Here is a 19,123-nt window from a genome sequence, read left to right as displayed (position 1 = left end):
TAAGAAAATAAGAAAAAAGGAAAATAAATTTATAATAAAAAAAACACTTATATTTAATATTTGGACCATATATTTTAACAAGACAAATTTGCCAAGAAGAACATTTTATAACCCAAATTTTGCGAGAAAGGACCTAATATAATTTTTTTTATGAAATCGCACCTTAATGTAAATTTTTTTCGCGAAAGGACAACCTTAGGGAAGTTTTCGGCATTGACTGAGCTTTTCCGGCAATTGACTTGCACGTGAGAAGCATATATGGCTTCATTTTGCTACATTTTCAACAAAACACATTGTTAAAGTGATGTTTATTTTGGTAGTGCTCAATTTTGATATATTGTATCGTGGTTAACGGAAATTGTTTCGTATCCACTAAACATGCTCGTTTTCACAAGTTAAAATGTAAAATGAATCCACACGTGATGGTCAAATGTAAGTCAATGACCGAAAAAGCTCAGTTAATGCCAGAATTTTCCTTTGACTAAAACAAGATATGTTTTTACAAAATAAAATAAAATTTGGGTTATAAAAAATCATTTTTTTTTTTACAAATTTACCTTTTATAACCATTTATTTACGAAAATACATTGCTTCACTAACAATGTCACCAAGTATTTAGACGGTGCCAAAACAAGTGAGGGACCGGAGAAGGTGTCGGACTGCCGAAGATCAACTGCTTACCCCCAATTCCTCAAAATATTCAAGTAGTGAAGGGGAGGAGAGAATATTCAATTCGCTTCAGGTACATTCTCTTCAATTTTTTCTCTCCACTATTCAATCTCTCTCTTCAATTTGAGCAATTGAGTAGTTATGCTATGAAATTCAATTCAAACAGTACTTTTCGTCAACAATTTCATGAAATAATTCTAAATTAGCATCCTTATTTGAAATGTGAGCTCTTTTTAGCGATCAACGACCCAAGTTTTGTATAATCATCAATAAGAGTTTGCAAATTTAGGGTTTTCGGAAATTGAGAGTATTTTTTTTTTAAATTGTAAGTTGAAAAGTAGGAATTATTGTGCAGGCTTTGCTTGAAGTGTTGAAAAATGGAGGAAGCTTTTAAAAGTGAAACTGTTATCCCTGGAGTTAGACATTCCAATTTGAAGACGTCATTTAGGCAGTGTCTTGGTTTCCTGCTTACGGCTTTTCCTTTCGAGGTACTCTGTAATTATTAACTTTAGAAGTGTAATTATGCGTGAATAGGATCTTCCTTATGCCCTTTGTTCGGGATTAGTGGTCGCGTTGATAGTGTGATTTGAACTTGTAATATGAAACTTAACCCGGACGGAGGGAGTATAGTTTAGTGTATTAGGTTTCAACTTTCAATCGTTTGATGGTGTGTGTTTTACATGTTTATGTTGTTATGCCATTTTTAGGATTTCGCTAAAGCATTTCCGAGATACACCGGAGCCGAGCAGGATCTGCTCTACCAGCTATATGTTCAGGTTCTTCTTCTCAACGTTGTACAAGTAGATTTGACTTATTTCCTTTGTTCAATGCGGAAATATTTTATTGTATTTCGTATATGGTATTTCGACATGTATGTTGGCAATATTCCACCCTGCTCGTCCATTGGTGAGAGAACATTGCTAGTACATTGAGAGTTGTAATGAACAGTCAGCTGATCTGCTTGACTGTTAATGGAGACATTTTTCTAATGATGGAGTTCAAAAGGAGTCAACAAGACTCCTATGGTGTCCAAGAACATTATATAGGTCTGAAGAAAGATGTCTGTTATATTCTACTCAATGAATTGATCATGTTTTAATGTAGTAGTTTGCTGAGAATTTTAGTCATGCTACTTGCAGCATAGATTCCTTTATGACGTTTCCTTCATAGCACCTAGGTGAAAGCCGTGAAGCCGATACACCAGGTTCTACCAAATAACAAATTACGCGATCTCCATTAAACTGTTCACTGTAGGCTTGTAGCATGTTCCCTTGATTAGGCTTACATAACTTAGGCTCCGTTTGGTAGGGCGTAAAATGTTTTCATCGTAAAATGATTTTCCATGGAAAACATTTTTCAAGGGAAAACACAATTCCAAACTAGTTTTCCTTTGTTTGGTACCTTAAAGGAAAATGGGAGAAGATGGTGAAAATTGAGGGGAAGAAAGGAGAGGGAGGTAAGGAGGAATGAAAAGTGGTTTCCCTCCCTTTCAAATGGAAAAGGATTTTCCACCTTTGAGGAGTCATGGAAAATTGTTTTCCACCCCTTACCCAACCAAACAATGTAAATGATTGAAAAGGGGAAAATTGTTTTCCATGAAAACGTTTTACACCATACCAAACGGAGCCTTACTGTCTTATATAGTTACATGGATGATGGGCCTGGGTGTTTATTCTGAGAAAATGTTGCAGGAGCCACTCTAAGGCCATTGGTTGTGCGTCAATGTGAATCATGCATGAAGCCTTGCAATCTTTCACTTTTGAGTAGTTTTTGAGGACGTAGAGTCATGAAAGATTTAAATTGTCTATCGTGACTTCAGGTTCTGCATCTACTATTTTCCTCTGGCCAGTTGTTCTCACACATCATCTAAGTAGAACATTTTAGCTTTGCACCTTTTGTCCTTCAGGTTTTCTATGATTCATATGGTGTCTAACATGTGGTGAGTCTATCTCAACCATGCAGTGGCGCTTCAACTCTTTGAAGTTGAGCTTTGTATATTGCTGTCCTGTTAGATTGCTATAGCCTTTATGCAGTCAAGAGATTTTTGTTTTAACTACTAAAGACTTTTGCAGAAGTTGGGGGCTATTGGCAATAGAACATGAATCTGGAGACAATGCACTTCGTGATCTTCATAAAGAAAATAATTATGTTTATACCTCATACTGTACTGTTTTGGCATAAGCTGCAGCTTATTAGCTTGTTGGCTTCTTTTTAAGGTTGTCGGAGGCCATATCTGAAGTCCATAATATCTAAGAGCCTAGAAATAATGCAGTACAGGCATGTAAATCTTTAAGCAAGCCCATTCTTCAATATGACGTCAACCTAGCCCTTAGACCAAAAACTTGCGCATTGATTAGAATTAGATGACGGACTTGACAGTTAGCACCATCGACTGTACGTCAATCTGTAGGATTGGTATTATATGTACAACTAGAGCAGTAGTATTATAATAGCGGCTTCATTGATAAAGGATAGAGGCACAGATTACTCTTACCTTGAATTTGAATCACTTCCATTTACACCAAAAATTTGTGTACTATATACTGATTGACCTTCTGCAGTAAATAGATAACTCTTATTTTAGTTAAATTGCTATTCTACTTTGTCCCTGGTTGGTTTAATTGCCTCAAACATTTATGGTTTCAAATATCTTGCTATTTTAGCTGACTTTATGTTCTCTGTTTTCTTAGCAGGTCATCACATCGTTACATGAAAATATGCAGGTGTTGTGTCTTGCTCTTTTCTTCTTCAACTGGTTTTTTTCTTTTTCTCAAAAGATAAATGTCATTTGCAAATTATACTCTCTCCCTCCCAATATTTGGAACAGTTTCTTTTGTGCCTGTTTTAGAATAAGTGAGGTATCCTTTCTTGTAAACTTGACACATGGGTCCCTCTCTCTCCCCTCATCCCAAAGAGAAGATTCTTATCTCTTTAGTATCTCTCTTCTCTTCCTCAATGATCATGCCAAAAAGCAAGGTTTCAATTGGAAATATGAAAATGACCTTTATAAGGACATTAGGAAGGGTCTTTGGTTTGTTTACCTTGTTTGAAATTCATCGTCCTCCCTTCTCTGCATGTTAAATTTGCAACTCCTATAAATGGAAATTCAATATCATTTTCCTGCTAGGTAACATATTTCACTTATGCAAGAGGAGTGGAGGACATGTGCGTTATCACCCAGAAGAACCTCTTTACTTAGAGAATGCAAAATAAAAATCAGTATGTTCTCCTGAATTCCTGAATGCTAATGCTTTATGATTATGTACATACAAGGGATATTCTAAGTGGTCCTCTGTGCATGAAGTGTTTTAAAAGCAGAGTCTTAGTTTAGGTCTCCTCCTCTGTGCTTTGTCGGGAGCCCAAACCATCCATACGATATTTTTCATGCCATCTATAACTCAAGAGGGGGATCACTCATGTGGTTAGTTTTCCTTTTAAGAGGGGAGAGATAGAGACTAAGAGAATTATTAATTATAACTGCGTTCCACAAAGTGGAGTGAGAGATATAAAATGTGAATGAAATGTTGATATGGAGGATAATAAAGAGCTAGTAAAACTCAGAAACTGATGAAACGGAAAGTGAGTAGAACTTAGAAAAACGGAGATTGTACTAGTGACAAGTTTCATTCGTGCTAACATATCCAACGCGTCAAATTTTTTAGAAGAAAAGGTGAAGTTATTTTCTTTCTGTAGTCTCCCACAATAGTTCTCTTCTTTCTGCACATTGTATAACTATTTTCTAGATTTGGCTGGATCATTGATTGTTTATTGAAATAGCAATCTTTCACGAAGTTTATATTGATTTTCCCCATTCTCTTATACTTCCTCCGTTCATTTTTACTCGCAACTTTTGTCACTTTCACGCATGCCAATGCATAACTTTGATATCTTTAATTCTCTTTAAGCAAAAATTATAAAAGTTAATATTTTGAAAATACACATTAAGACGAATCTAACAAAATCTCACATGACTATGTTTTATCTTACGTATAAATCACCAACAATGGTCAAAGTATAATATGTGAATAGTGTAGAAATCACAAACGTTGCAAGTATTAAAAATCGGAGGAAGTATATACTTTTCTTGTCTTTTCTTGTAAGAATAACTCAATTGAGAATTTGATGATCCTGGAATTAGGAGTTCCTTGATTTGGCGCGGATCACAATTTGGGGTAATATGTAGCTTGTTAATGTTTTGGGCTAAAGTGGGGGACATTGTCCGAGTTTGTTCTTTAAAGATGTTAGTGAGAGGAAAAGGTGCCTTTTTACTAGGATTTGAAGTTGAGATTTAGGATCTTATCAGAGAAGATGATACTCTTTCTGGTGGATATTTTTTTGTTTTACAAGTCCCTTTTTAAGGTTGAGAAGGTTGGTCGTCCTATTATTGTTGGCCCATTTAGTTTGATATATTTCACTTTTTGGTATGAAGGCTGATATGTCCTGTGGTTCTTGATGGGTTTAGAAAGAATCTTTTCACCATAGTTCATGAGAAGGAAAGATCAAGTTAAGGTAATTGGAATCTTAATCTCTCACAAGTGTTTAAATTTGTTAGCTAAAGAGTTTCGAAATCCTTGGTTTTGATAAACCTATGTTCGTTTGTTGGAATTTTTTGTACAAGGTGGTGAAAAAATTCGGTTTTGATCCGAGGTGAAGGATTTGTATTAGGATTTCTTTCCGGGGGTTGTTTGGGGTACTCGTGGTTCAAGATAGGGTAATCCTCATTTTACTTTTTATGTTACTGGGACTCGAGCACTAGTGTCGGACACGGGTATTTGTCCAAGTGTCTAACTCGGATAAATTAGGAAAATTTTCTATGGTTTAAGCCCAAAATAAAGTGTCCATACCCATGTTTGAGTGTCGAGGACCCGACACGGGTGTTTGACGTAAAAAGAAGAGTACGAGGAACATAGTTGGTGGTTGTTGCCGTATGGTTTCGAGGGGAGAATAGTTGGGTTTCATTGGAAAGGCATACTCAGATTTTTACAGAAGTATTAATTTCACGTTAAGTGTAGGGAAAAGTAACTTTATTGGCATCCGTGTGGGCTAAGGCAGCTGGGATACTAAAATTTATTCAATCGGGGAATTACAATAAAATTGGACTGTCTTGTAATTAGCTTATTGTTTCCATATGAGGACACCTTGATATACTTCTCTTTTTTCTTAAAAAAATAATTTTTCTTATAAAAAAAAGTTGGGCTTCGTAGATGTTTTTCAGATAAAAAGCGAAAGGGTGGTCGTGTCTCTCTTACATTGATGCTGCTGCTTTTTTCTTGTCAAATGATTTGCAATTTTGCATTGGTTTAAAAATGTCTTCACTCTCTTTCATGCTTCCGAGTTGCTATCAGGTCTTTTGGATAAATGGATTAAGGTTCAACCCGAAGTAGTTAAATCTGGTTGTAGAGAAGTTCTCTAGGACGTTGGATGGATGGAAGGCTCATTTTTCTTTAGAGTACCGTATAATCCCAATTCAGAATTTCAGACATTTCTTTCTAATACTCCCTTTTCTATTTCTCTTTTTTTTTAGCTTCCTGTGGGTATAATTAAGAGGTTGAGGAGGCTTATTAAGATTCGTTTTTCTGCAATCTAGAGTAGTATTTGTAAAAGGATCAACCTATGAGGCATGACTCTAGGTCTAAGGCAGAGAGTGGTCTGGCTCTTGGTAATGTGGTGTTTGAAACCAACTCTTTGGTAGGGAAGTGGTTGAGACATGTTCTGGGTGTTTGTCTTTGGCGCAGAGTGATCGCTAGCTGTATGGTTTTCAACGGAACAATGGGGATGTTAGTTGCTTTTTTCTACTGTTTCGAAGGCTAAGGTTCCTTAATGGGTGATAGATTTGTCTGGGTTTGCTAGTTTGGGGAACTCAATACTTGTGATAAACTGTCGGAGACCACACAAGTCTTCATCCTCTTTCTTGTGTCTGCTAGTGAGGAGATGGAAAATCACTTGGCATGCATTGTCACGTAGCGATGTTTGATTTCTAGCCAGCTAACCTTCCTTTTGTATTGTTGTTTCTGGGTCGCGTTAAAATTTATTCTAATTAAGCCCTGTTTTTGCTCTCCACCAAACTCTTTCCTTCTGATTCTGATTCATTCATCTTTCAAGAAAAATCCACATCCCACCTTATCTTTCTTTTCTATTAACAATCTAACTGATGTTAACCTGTATGCTTTCTCTGGTTACCCCAACACCCCCCCCCCCCCCCCCCCCCCCCCCCCACCCCCACCCCCCACCCCTCCCTAGCTTCTGTGTTTCCTTATCAAATTAATAGTGTGCTTGTCTCTAAATGGTTTCCATAGTAGTGTATGCTAAAATAACATAACTACATGCATCTAGCAAATACCCTAGACGTTTGGAAACCCTTTTCCCATTTTGTTTAGTTTCTGATGTTGATTTGTGAAACATCCCGTGCTGCTGTTAATTCTAGTTTTATCGTTTTACCTTTTCAGGAAGAGTTCAATGTAGTATGCCATGCAACACAGGTACTATTTCTAATATCTCCGTAAATGTAATAGCTATTGCCAAACTGGTAGCAAAAAAGTTTACTCTGCAGATAGCACTGAATGATAATATACTTGAAATGTAGATGTTGATCTCATTTGGCTGAAGGGTTTCTTTCTCGGTCATATGAGAGGATGATGATGATATCTTTCTCGAACAACTGGTATTAAGCCTATGTTTTAACACTGTGTTTGGAAACCAAGTTAACTTGTAAATGTGAGGAAAACTAAAACTATGGAAATAGGTAGAAAAATAAATCTGAAGAAATATGTAGAAATGTCTAGATTTTAATTTGTTTGGCTAATTATTACGGAAAACTTGGGAAATTGGAATATGACATATTTTTCACTTCTTTTATTTTGTTTTCCACACCCTGAGGAGATTCGTTTTCTGAATGAATTGGGGGTATTTCCATAGTTTTTCCATCACTTTTGAGGGAAAAGGTGTGAAAAATAAAACAGGCAAAATATAAGTAGTTGATTTCCACACATTAATTTTTCCTTACTTTTCCATTTAAATTGCCAAACAAGCTAAATTAAGGAATTCGCCTATTTCCACAATTTTACACATTTTTCCTCATTAAACCAGAGTTCCCAAACACATTGTAAGAGACCCAGAAATTTCCCGTTAGTTTTTTTTGTGTGTATTTTTTTTCTGTGCTCGTATTGTTAGCGTCTTCGTTGGTTGACCACCTAATTCATTAATCAGTCACTTCCACCCGTGAGACTAAATTATGTTTGGATTTTACTATTTTATAGTTTTCTTTTTCATCTGGTTAATAACTAAATCTGCTACGCTGGTGCACTGTTAGGGACCAGCAACACCAATTAAATATGGAACTGTTGATTGTACGATTTTCGCCTCGTATTCTCAGCATTAGCTCCAAAGTTACCTTGATGTTATGCTAGGTCACGATTGGTTAGTGATACTCTAGCAAAGGTCGCTGGAATTGTGTCTAAAATTGACTGCTTACTCTTTCCTTTGGAGGATGAGAAACAAATACATACATGTATGGATGAAAAGTGGCATTGTTGGAGTACAAAGCAGGGTAATAAATCGTTTCCACTCTCATTATCATAAATAACCTTAATCATTCCTCTCAATCATTTCCTAATTATTTGCAAACCTAATGGGGATTTGGAATAAAGGCAAGTAAATGGGATTACGGGAGGGCTGGATAGTGTGCTCTTCAACTGGCAGAGGCTTAGTTATGTAAGCCAACAGCCTTTTCTGAAACATCTCAGTTTTAGGGTCCCAATCTCCTTCGCATTTTTTAAAGGAGCTCCTTTAGAGGACCAGAAAGCATGATTCTAATCAGAGCTGCGCATCTGCTTCCAATAATTCATTATTTCATATGTGGCGGGGTATTCTGATTGTTCACCGGCTTATTGATTTTGTGGCATGGCTTACAAAATTTGTGCCTTTCTCTTATTCTTGTGAAAGAATGTTGTGTTCAGATCACCCTCATGTAATAAGTTCACTCCAGACTTCTGCTTCCCGATTTCTCCTACTAGCTAAATGCAGCATCCCTTTCTGCTGATCAAAGCTTAAATGGGCCTGTTGTTACGAAGTTGAGATTGCATGATTTTAGATTTTATCTTGTTTTCTAAATCATATCCTTTATTTATCACCCTTGAAAATTTTGAGTTTCTTTCTAAAGCAAGATTTAGAAGCTTTAATATTATGAAAAATACATACAAAGGAGTGTCGTATCATATTTTGCGTCTTTTTTGAGTGATGTAGAAGCTTCAATTAGTATGCCACATTCTTCGTATGATAATGTAATTGATGGACTGGAGGCTCAATGCATTTAGCTTTGTTCTCTTCCTGTGGGGTGCTGTTATCCACATTGGGTTTCCATTAAGAAGGAAGTGGGACAAAAGAAAGAGGCTGAGCTTCATGTCTAAGTGTTAGTGGAAAGCCATTATTTTCTTTGTTGTGCTTACTTGTGTCGGGCACCTGAAAGCTGTCAAGTAACTTGGTAGAGGCCATTAAGACATTGGTGGAGCAGGTCCTAGCAATTCTTAGTTCTAAGGTTTGTAAAGATTGTATTTCAACTTTTATGTTTGCCTGCTACAAAGGATAAAAAGGAACATGTGTATTCAGTGGAGAGTGGTCGCGATTGGGAGAGGGGGGGGGGGGGGGGGGTAGACCCATAATACACAGGAACTCAGGATCTCCCTTGGATCCTAGATAGGATTCGATGTTTAGAAACACCAAGTTATACCCAAAGACACAACGCTCTCAGAAATAGCCATCTCCAACTCGAGGATCCACACTTGTTCAGGTTCTTGTTCTCATGTCTTAAAAACATATTAGGACGGGAGGTATGTGCTGCATCTGTCAACCATATTTTACCTACTCTAACAAGTTCCTAAATTGAGGACATAACTATGCCCTGTAGAACACTGAAAAGAGCATATTTTTTTACTTTAAACAACTCTTTTAGCATTTAGTTTCACTGTTGCATCCAAAGCATCTTATCTAGCGCAACATGCGCTTACATGTTCATTTGATCTGCAGGTCGGTACCACTCTGGACACCGTTGAGCACCTTGTGGAGCAACAAAGTCTGGATCCTTTATTTTCAAAGAAGTATGTATTTCTTAGAATTACTTTTCTTAGAGTTCTTAAATGGTCTATCATTTGAAATGAACTTAGTGTGTATTATTACTTTTTCTTAGAGTTCTTAATGGTCTATCATTTGAAATGAACTTGGTGTGTATTATTACTTTTTGAGACCATGAGATCATGTGAAGACTATTTCTAGGGGTATAAGCTTGATAATTATCCAGCGTTACTCTTTGATATTGACCTATTGGTTCTAACAGGTGGACTATTTTGCTCTACTTGGGTCTCAGGTTGCTTAAACTGTTGCAAGTTTACAGTTAGGGTGGCTCAACTAAGGAGAGTCTTCAGTATTCCACTTTAATAGTACCCAGAGACGAATTGTGAGGAGAGCCTATCTGGTGTCTGTTGCTTCTTATTTCTCATTATAAAATTCTAATTGACCCGCTATGATCTCCTTGGATACCCTTGCATAATCTTGCTCTAGGGAAATACGACTAATGTAGTTGATGGGAGTCCATTGTTAAAGGAGGACTGCATTACCAATAATTTCTTACTTGCACACTTGCTTCATGATGAGAGAGAGCAGGTATTTGGGATGAAAGAGGAAGAATATGGGTAAAGGAAAAATAAGTTGTTTTTAATAGTACTGGTCATTTGAGACTTATAGATGTGTACTTTTGATTAAGAAGCTGTAAAATTGGATTGTTAAAGATTTTGTGGACTTAGAATAGTAGTACACAAATGCTGTGTTATGTATCCACATCGGCACATCCCGATCTAGGATAGTCTTTATGTTTCAAAACTTTGGGTCATGATGAAATGGGCATTCTGACTCTTAACCACATCCGAATCCTTTACCTGAGTCCATGTGAGCATAACTGTTCAAAGCAATGCTCTTGCTTTATGGGGCTGGGAAGTGGGAAATGTCAAATATATAATTTTAGTGAATGTTTATGAAATACCTTTGTTGAATTAATTTGATCAGGATGCTTTTCTATGTATGCACTCTTAGTCAAATTAAGTTATTTCCGTACTAAAGGAGATAGCAAATACTATTTTAGCAGATTTGAATTAATGCATCATATGTTTACTAAAAGCTACTGTATCTTCAGGTTTTTCTGCTCTCATTGAGGATGTTATATAATTACAGCTGGATTACTGCATGTTGAGAAGTCTGTACTAATGTATTTTAAAACCCTGCATGGAATCTAGTTTGTCTGTGGTGGTCCAAGTTTGTCATATCAGTCCATGAATGATTTTGCATTGCTTTTCCCATTTTGTTGTGCATGCTTTGCCCCACCCCAAACCTTTAACTGGTAGTATGTAATTTGGAGCACACTAGAGAACATCAAAAGATATTTCTGATCAATGTTTTAAGCGGAACATATTTCTGTTCCAAGTTAGAGTAATGGTTGAATAATGACCTCTAAACATCGAGTTTCGTCTTTGAGAATTCATGTCATCTCTTTCGTTTTCCACCTCCTCCCCACCCCCCACCCCCCCCCCCCCCCCCCCCCACCCACCCAAGGAAAAAGTAAGTAGACAACTCCAAATCAATGTCAAATGCCTCCACCCAAATAATTTGGTGTGTAGAGATTCTTGTCCTGTCAGGTGGCGAGAATCTACAACAGACTTGCTTTTAGTCTTACTATATTTACTATGTGGAATTAATTTGGAAGAGAGGGCGGGGGGGGGGGGGGGGGGGGGGCGGGGGGGGGGGTAATGAAAAAAGAGAGAGACGGAGAGAAAGCATTAGTACTGGTACTTTAGAAAAGTAAGTTATACATACATTACCAACCAATCCCCTCATGAACCAAATAAGGGAACGTTGATATATACTCATATAGGAGATTCTCTATCACCCTTTTCCACCGTCTATCCCATTCTTCAATCCCAAACTACAATTCCCACTTGTAACTGTTAAAAGAGTCTGTGTGGTATGTTGGAAGTTTTATTTTGAGAAATTCCGTATGGTGCCCTTGTATTAAAAAAATTCAACATTTAAAATCCAAATGGTTCCCTTAAAGGCTTGAGTTCCAATTACATGGTGCTCTTCCTTTCGTACTCTTATAAAAAATGGCTACTTTTTACTTTCATCTACTAAACCCTGCTCAAGCACTTTAAAGCTCCATCAACTACAAATTGGTGACTATTTGATGATCATTGGTGAAAGATGTCTCTTTTTTCTGTGCAATCAGTATGAAAAGTAATTCCAAACTCCTCCATTTTGGCATTTTTGGGGTTTAATTTGTAATGAGCTCTAGAGAGTACAGGGTAGGGGGTGGAGAATGTTAGTTATTTTCGATTTCTGAGCAACTGAATTAAGGAATACCACAGTAGTCCATAGTTCCATACTAAAAGGACAGCATGTGGATTGCAACAGAACCTTGTCAACCATACAGAAAATTACAAAATATATATATCTCATTTGGGATTTCCTTTTATCTTTTTTTTTTTTTGAGTTGTGTAATTATGTTGAATACCCATTATTTAGATAGCCTTTCTCTCTTTGATACCGCACACAATCCTGTACTAAACTGTACAGAGACAGAAATGGAGAAAGAGATGGAAAACAAACACTTTTGATGGGATTTATGGCAATACTGTAAAATTATGTACCAATTACAGTAGGCTTAATATGATGACAAATGAACAATGTTAGAATCGTAATTTTAAAATTATGAGGAAGATGCTAGAGGAAAGAAGCCACTGAAATTAGAGCATCTAGAGAGTAGAGACAAGAAGGCATATAAATGATTGTTTCAGTAGAACGGTTTCATTGGTTGGGAAATAGGTGAAAAAGAAAGAGGAGAGGAGCAATTTATTTTTGACGCAAGCAGGGGACATAATTAATAATTAAAAGCATTTAGGGAGATATGTCCTCCAAGATTACAACAGCCACAAATCCAGGGTTTTGGTTCAACTATAGTTTAACATAATTAAGCGATACATTAGTTCTACAGCTCCTAGCCAAACAGTCAGCTACTCTATTCGCACCTCTTGGCTCAAATTCCAGCTTAATTTTATGTGTCTGCAACCTTAGAGCCCAGAAAATTTCCACCAATAGATAGTTATCATCTTTAACCTGGATATCCTGCCAAATAAGCTCCACAACCTGTTTCAAGTCAGAGCAAATGATTATATTCATCCACCCTTTTTTGTTTACAACTTGCAGTTCTATAAGAATTGCCTTGAGCTCACCCATTCATACTGATTTTACCTTGCACTTCTGAAAACCAAGAACTGAGGACCTTGGTAGTCATGAAACACCCCAGCTATACCAGAATCTTCACCAATCATAGTAAATGACTCATCACAATTCAGTTTAAGCCAAGAATTGGGGGATGGACCGGGAAGGTTGGTTGGTTGGGTTCGGATAGGCTGTAGCTTCTTGAGGTGAAAAATTCCCAAGCGAGAGCGTGGGCCTCAATAAGACACCTATCAGGGTTGGTATTTGAGTGACAAAAGATACTCTTATTTCTCTTGAGCCAAAACTTCCAGATGACGAAGGAGAAGAGAATAGACCAGGGGAGGGTTACATCAAACTGATCAGATGGGGGTTTGTTTTTGAGGTTTTTGAGTAGCCATTCTTGAAGAGGAGGGGTGAAGAACGAGGAAGACATGTGTAGAAGATCCCACAATTCTCTTACTTGGTGGCAATCAATAAGCACATGGATAGTGTCCTCAGGGATGTCTTAACACCAATCACACTTGTAATTATCAATGATGTGCCACACCAGAAGGGTTTTCTTGTGAGGCAATCTGTCTAAGAAAACTGACCAAATAAAAAACTTCACTATTTGAAGAGTGCTTAAGTTCCAAATCCAAGATAAATCAAAAGATTGAAAACTATGATGAGCAAGAGTTTTAGGGTTAAGAACGTTTAAAGCCTTTTAAGTGAAATCTTCATTTCGTAGTTAATTGAGAAAAAAATAAAATCAGAAGATTGCTTATTGAAGGGAACAGAAAGGCACAACTTCAGAACATCATGAGGGAGGTGGAAAGAAAGATTTGACAAATCCTACCCAGATTTAGTAATGTAGTGACTGACAGTAAGCTCCTTCTCCCCACTTGGCAGGGGTCTTAAGGGTAGTTCATATTCATTCATGCCATGTGGGTAAACGGAAAACATTTTATCTGTTTTCTTGTCTAAGAAGAGCCAAGGAAAGGGGCTGTTTTTGGAGAGATTTCCTGTCTTAAATTATTTACACTATTGGTATCGGTATAGTAAAGGTTTTCTTTGTCAAAATAATTTGTACTGTTAGTGTACAAAGTACTGGTGACTGAAGTTGGGACAATCTTTTGGGACACCACGTATAGAAATTTGACTTTTGTCAAAATGGATACCCCAATTTCATAACTTTTCGTTGGGAGTTCAAAACTGAATACTGATCTGTTAACAGTTATCAAACTGGGCTTCTTTTAGGGTGTTGGTTAGAGAATGATCTTCTAGTCCTGGTAGATTTCTTTGTACTTCCCTCTAATTTGCTTTGTGAAGATATTACTTGACCAATGTGGATTTAGTAATTGGCTAAAGATGTCAAAATAGACTGTATGGAACTTTGTAGCTTCCTTAACTGTTTCTTGAGTTATTATTTTTGTGCCGTGGCTGAGGTTTTTGCTTGTAAGGGGGTTTGATGTTTCTATGGCCCTTGTAAGCTTTTGGCAATGTTTTATGACAGTGTTTCTTCAAATAACATATCCCTTAGTCTCAGATGTCCCAGTTCTCTTTAGTGGTTTCAAATCCTTTCTTGTAATTGATATTTTGATTACCTGATCTCCAGCAACTCTAAGTGCGCAAACGTCCAGATCTTGGTTATGATAATTTAATCGGTTTTCATTGTCTCATTACTAATTTTAATTACGCTATCACTAATTGTTTTTGGATGCAGAGCTTATTAATCTTATAGAAGTTGTGCTTATCCGTTTGTGCTCACCTGGGTATTTTTATCATGCATGCAGAACGAATCTATTTCATCTCAAGCATGATGTATTAGCTACAAAGGAGAACGAGGTCCGATTATTGCAGGGTTTGCTAGATAAGGTAACATTCCAAGGACTTGCTAAAGGGATTCTGCATTCGAACAGGATATTTATAACTTGTAAAATTCTGCAATTTTGCTCTCCTTTTTATTCATTGTGCGTGGAGAAAGATATGCATCTCATAGCTATGAAATTTTTGTTGTGATTAGAACCTTACTTTACAAGAGTTATTATGTCAATTAGTAACTGATGATTTACTTCTTATTTCGAACTTTTTAAGTAATTTTCTGTTAAAAAACATGCTTATTCCAATTTTTAATGAGCTTTATCTTCTCGAACACTAGCTAGAAAAATTCTCCTTTTGTCCCTAAATAAAAGGCCAAGTTTGATTTGTAATCCTCTTTAAAAACAATTTATCTGAAGTACACTGATAAGTTTCCATCAATATATAGATTTTTAGATCTCTACTTTTACAGATGTATTTTTCGGAATTCTTATAAGGGTATTATCATGGCGTGTACTTACGAACTTACCTATTGATGAACATAAATGATGGGTAAATATGAATCTTTTATGCTTATTTAGTGCTAGTGAGTATGTTCTTGGAGAAACTTGTTGTAAGAGCATCAGATGGTTGCGGCAATGTCTACATCTGGACAACTTCAATAAATATGGCAGGGCAATCTGAATTTGTAAAACCGACATTTGATACATTCTTTTTTTTATGTAAGTTTGCGCAGAGCCGCAGACTGTCAAATTGTGCATTATGTGCTGAAAGTTGTTCTTGTATTAGTAAATTTCCAGCACTAGATGAGTGTATGGCAGTTGTCCCTTTTATTTTTACTTATGCTGTTCCTGTCCTGCTAGTTTTTTCTACCTGATGGTAGACAGGTTAATCTTGTTTTTTTTTTTTTTTTGTTCTTGCTATGTGCCTTGCAGTTACCCAGATGCCTTTGTCTCATGTTTTCTATACTAAGCTCTACCTGTGTTTTACTTATAGGGCTCCATTTAAGATGTTCATATTCTGTTAACAATTCTTAAAAAGAAATGAGAACAGTCTTAATCTAGTAATTACTGCATATTAATATGAATCTCATAACCAGGTTGATGATCAGAAACATACAACCAAAGCTCGGATCAAACTTCTTAAAAAGAAACACGCAGAGTCTGAAGACACATCAGGTCTTACTGCGACTTTAGAAAAGGTGCACATCTGAATTCTTTATCTAGTGTTTTTATGCAAATTTTCTGTCTTGCCGGACTTGGTTGTATAGCTTCAATTTGCATTTATATGTGAACGTGATAAATGCGTTTCATATTCATTACTTTAGTCCTTCAAGTTTGACTTTCACCCAGGTCGGGATCAACTCGTCTTGCTTGCATTGGGTGCAGAATAATCTCATTGTAAACACTTTCCTAAGTTATTCTTCTATGCTTTTGAGTGACCATTTGTTAATTACCATGTCAGAGTTTCCTTCTCATGTGTTTCAAAGACCCTTCATAACTCATAACGTTAAAACACTGACTTCACAGACAAAAGGATGACTAATCCAAAAGTTGATCCATTGCACAATACAAGTTTTTGTGCACTGGATACTTAAAACATAGTCTTACTCATTTAATCTTTCATTTTGCATTATATGTGATGAATTCAGCTGAAGTCTGATATTCTTAGTTTCTTACCCTAGAGCTTTCTACAATTTTGTTAGGTATTAACCATTAAATGACATTTTGGCCAATCATTTATCAGTTTTTGTCTTAACTAGCATCGTTGAAGCCTGAAGCACATAAAATATCACAAGTATAAGCATCGAAAGCCTTGTATGACGAGGGTGAAGAAAACTACTATGTTCCATAACTATAATAAAAAGGGTTACGCCATCGCATATTCGCATGTCTTACATCAACATCTCAAATTCTCAACCTCCATCTACTAGATAATTTGTGTCTAAGTCACAGATCATTTAACCATGGATATTCCCATTGGTATCTAGAACATAAATTTCCTTTTGTCTCAAAGATATTGTCTGTAATTATTTTGTTTACAAATTTAATGAGTGGTTAATAACTACTCCCTCTGTCCCTAAATACTCGCACCATTTTGACTTTTTTCACCATTCACATAATTCACTTTGACCCTATTTTATTTCTAGTATATGAAAACAAATGCTAGTATATAATATATTGTTGGCTTTATCTTACTACCTCCGTTCCTTAATGTTCTTTACGCTTTGGAATATGTGTCCAAAGTGTGAAAACTTTGACCGTGAATTCTCACTGTTATATACATCAAAATGTTATCATGTAAGATCTTGTTAGATTGATCTCATTATGTATTTTCAAAATATCAAGTTTTTATAATTTTTTCACACACGGAAATGGATATATAAGTCGTTAAATATTGCATTGGAGTCCGTGCAAATAGTAAACGTAAAGAACATTAAGGAACGGAGGTAGTAATATATATTTTTAAAATATTAATATTTTAATAAGTTTTTATAATCTGTAGTTAAAGATATTGGTGGTTAAAGTTGTGCATTGGCAAACGTATCCAGTCAAAACGGTGCGAGTATTAAGAGACGGAGGAAGTAATAGTGAGTGCTGTGACAATAGAGAAAGTTGATAGCGTAAATATGCATTTATTGACTAAGAAGAACTATACAATGGGTTAAATCAGAATGGGAGGGCGGGAAATATCTTTCGGGTGGAGGGAGCATGCATATGGCATGGTCCTTGACGCATACTAAAGCTTTCTCCGGGGATAATATTCACAAACCCTTTCAATAAACCATCCAAACATGATCCAGTACTTTCATGACCCACCTGTGAACCTGGTCCATGGTCTGCAGTTCTGCACAAACCAATGAGACGTATAAGGAAAGCCAAAAATGTATTAGGAAAAACATTTCCCCATGAACCACAATCCTCCACACATTGAGCGGAGAATATCTTTTCAAGTTTTCAATACCTTCTTCCATAATTTATAGATGTCTGTTCATAATTTATACTGCATGCAAGGCAACACAACTCCAGAAACTACTCTTAGCTCACTGTGATTGTCATAGTCAACTTTTCACGCATATTATGGAAGTGGAAATGAACCAATGAATAGGTTTTACTGAACTAATAGATTAGATGAACTAAGAACAAAAAAATATGAACAATTTTTTTAAAATTAGTCTTAAAAGTAAAATGTGACAGTCATATTGAATGGAAGGAATGTACTACTATGGTAGGACAGTACAATTTACAAATAATAGTGCTTATATATTCTGGATATCCTGGAAGAAAACAATCAAACATCTTCCAGTTTGGCTAAAGAATGCATTTGCCAAAGTAGTTTAAAGTTTCACTAATATTAGACAAATCTTCTCCGGTTTGCATAACACTGCTGCCATATAGACTAGGTCCCTGATCTGGTTCTTTGCTCTGATTCTTTGCTGTTTCTGCGTCACTGTTATTGCAGAATGTACTTTTTGGCCTAGTTCCACTCTGTTGGACTTTTAGTGCGCTGGTTTTTAACATTTTATCTCCAGTGACATAACTTTTAGGGAGTAATTAAATATGAATGTTGTATAACTTTTGCGTATGTGATGAATGCAGATCAGATCTATGATGGTAAAATATGGTGGTGACATTGACGAATGGGTTTCAGATCAATCTAAGGCATGAAAGGAGCCTCTACATCACAAGTAGACATGTTCAACATGGTGCCCAAAATGTACATCTAACATGACTGTTTCTGATTTATTTATTTATTTCGTGTAATTAAATTTGAGTGTTGTTTTAGATGAAAGAAGAATCTTGTATCATAATATCATATTGTGTGGTCTCATTGTAACTTATTACGAGACCAGGGCGTTTTCGGGACTTGCGTATGGGTTACTTGATAAGTTGGTGTAAGATTATTGCATAATTTATGTTCTTTTTATTTCTGATTTCGGGAAGAATTTGAAGATTAAGCTCGATAATACTCGGTTGGCATCTTGTTCCTCTGCGCTTAACTCCTCATTGCAGCTAGTCTGAACGATATCTCTTCGGATTATTTACTTTAAGCTCACATTTGTTGAGCAAAAACTATGGAGGTTTCAAACTTTAGTGATGAACTGATGACGTATGAATGATGTACGGACTCGCCTATACAATTTGACTTGAATTAGTTACTCATTTGATATTGATTAGCTTGAAGCGTTCCTGTCTGAAATCCATAATTTAGTCAAGCTTTAATTTAATCAGTTGACATTTTTGTATTTTGATTAATAAACGTTTATTCTTTTCAGATACTTTGTATACTACGATAACCCGTGTGATTCTTAGTATTGCAAATACATTTTCTTAAGAAAAAATAAACACAAAAAGCTTGTATAATTCTCTGACATGTAAAGTAAAACCTTAGATCTTTT

At 36.2% G+C, this 19,123-nt stretch overlaps 1 protein-coding gene across 2 annotated transcripts; it reads left to right on the top strand.

Annotated features, from left to right (window-relative positions):
* Positions 1-583: 583 nt before the first annotated feature.
* Positions 584-18,691, top strand: LOC110788346 (uncharacterized). Of its 2 annotated transcripts, none has more exons than XM_021992982.2 (9): positions 584-742; positions 1,025-1,157; positions 1,377-1,445; positions 3,363-3,392; positions 7,116-7,148; positions 9,691-9,761; positions 14,700-14,781; positions 15,824-15,925; positions 18,324-18,691. In XM_021992982.2, the coding sequence occupies exons 2-9, from the start codon at positions 1,047-1,049 to the stop codon at positions 18,390-18,392; spliced, it is 567 nt and encodes a 188-aa protein (XP_021848674.1). In that variant the 5' UTR covers positions 584-742; positions 1,025-1,046; the 3' UTR covers positions 18,393-18,691. The 2 variants fall into 2 exon arrangements, with proteins under 2 accessions (XP_021848674.1, XP_021848673.1); XM_021992981.2 differs by having other exon boundaries at positions 3,360-3,392.
* The last annotated feature ends 432 nt before the right edge of the window (positions 18,692-19,123 follow it).

The sequence above is a fragment of the Spinacia oleracea genome, chromosome 6, assembly GCF_020520425.1.
Source record: "Spinacia oleracea cultivar Varoflay chromosome 6, BTI_SOV_V1, whole genome shotgun sequence".
NCBI classification, from domain to species: domain Eukaryota; kingdom Viridiplantae; phylum Streptophyta; class Magnoliopsida; order Caryophyllales; family Amaranthaceae; genus Spinacia; species Spinacia oleracea.
The sequence above is the reverse complement of the archived record's forward strand: the minus strand, read 5'-3'. Positions and strand labels throughout refer to the sequence as shown.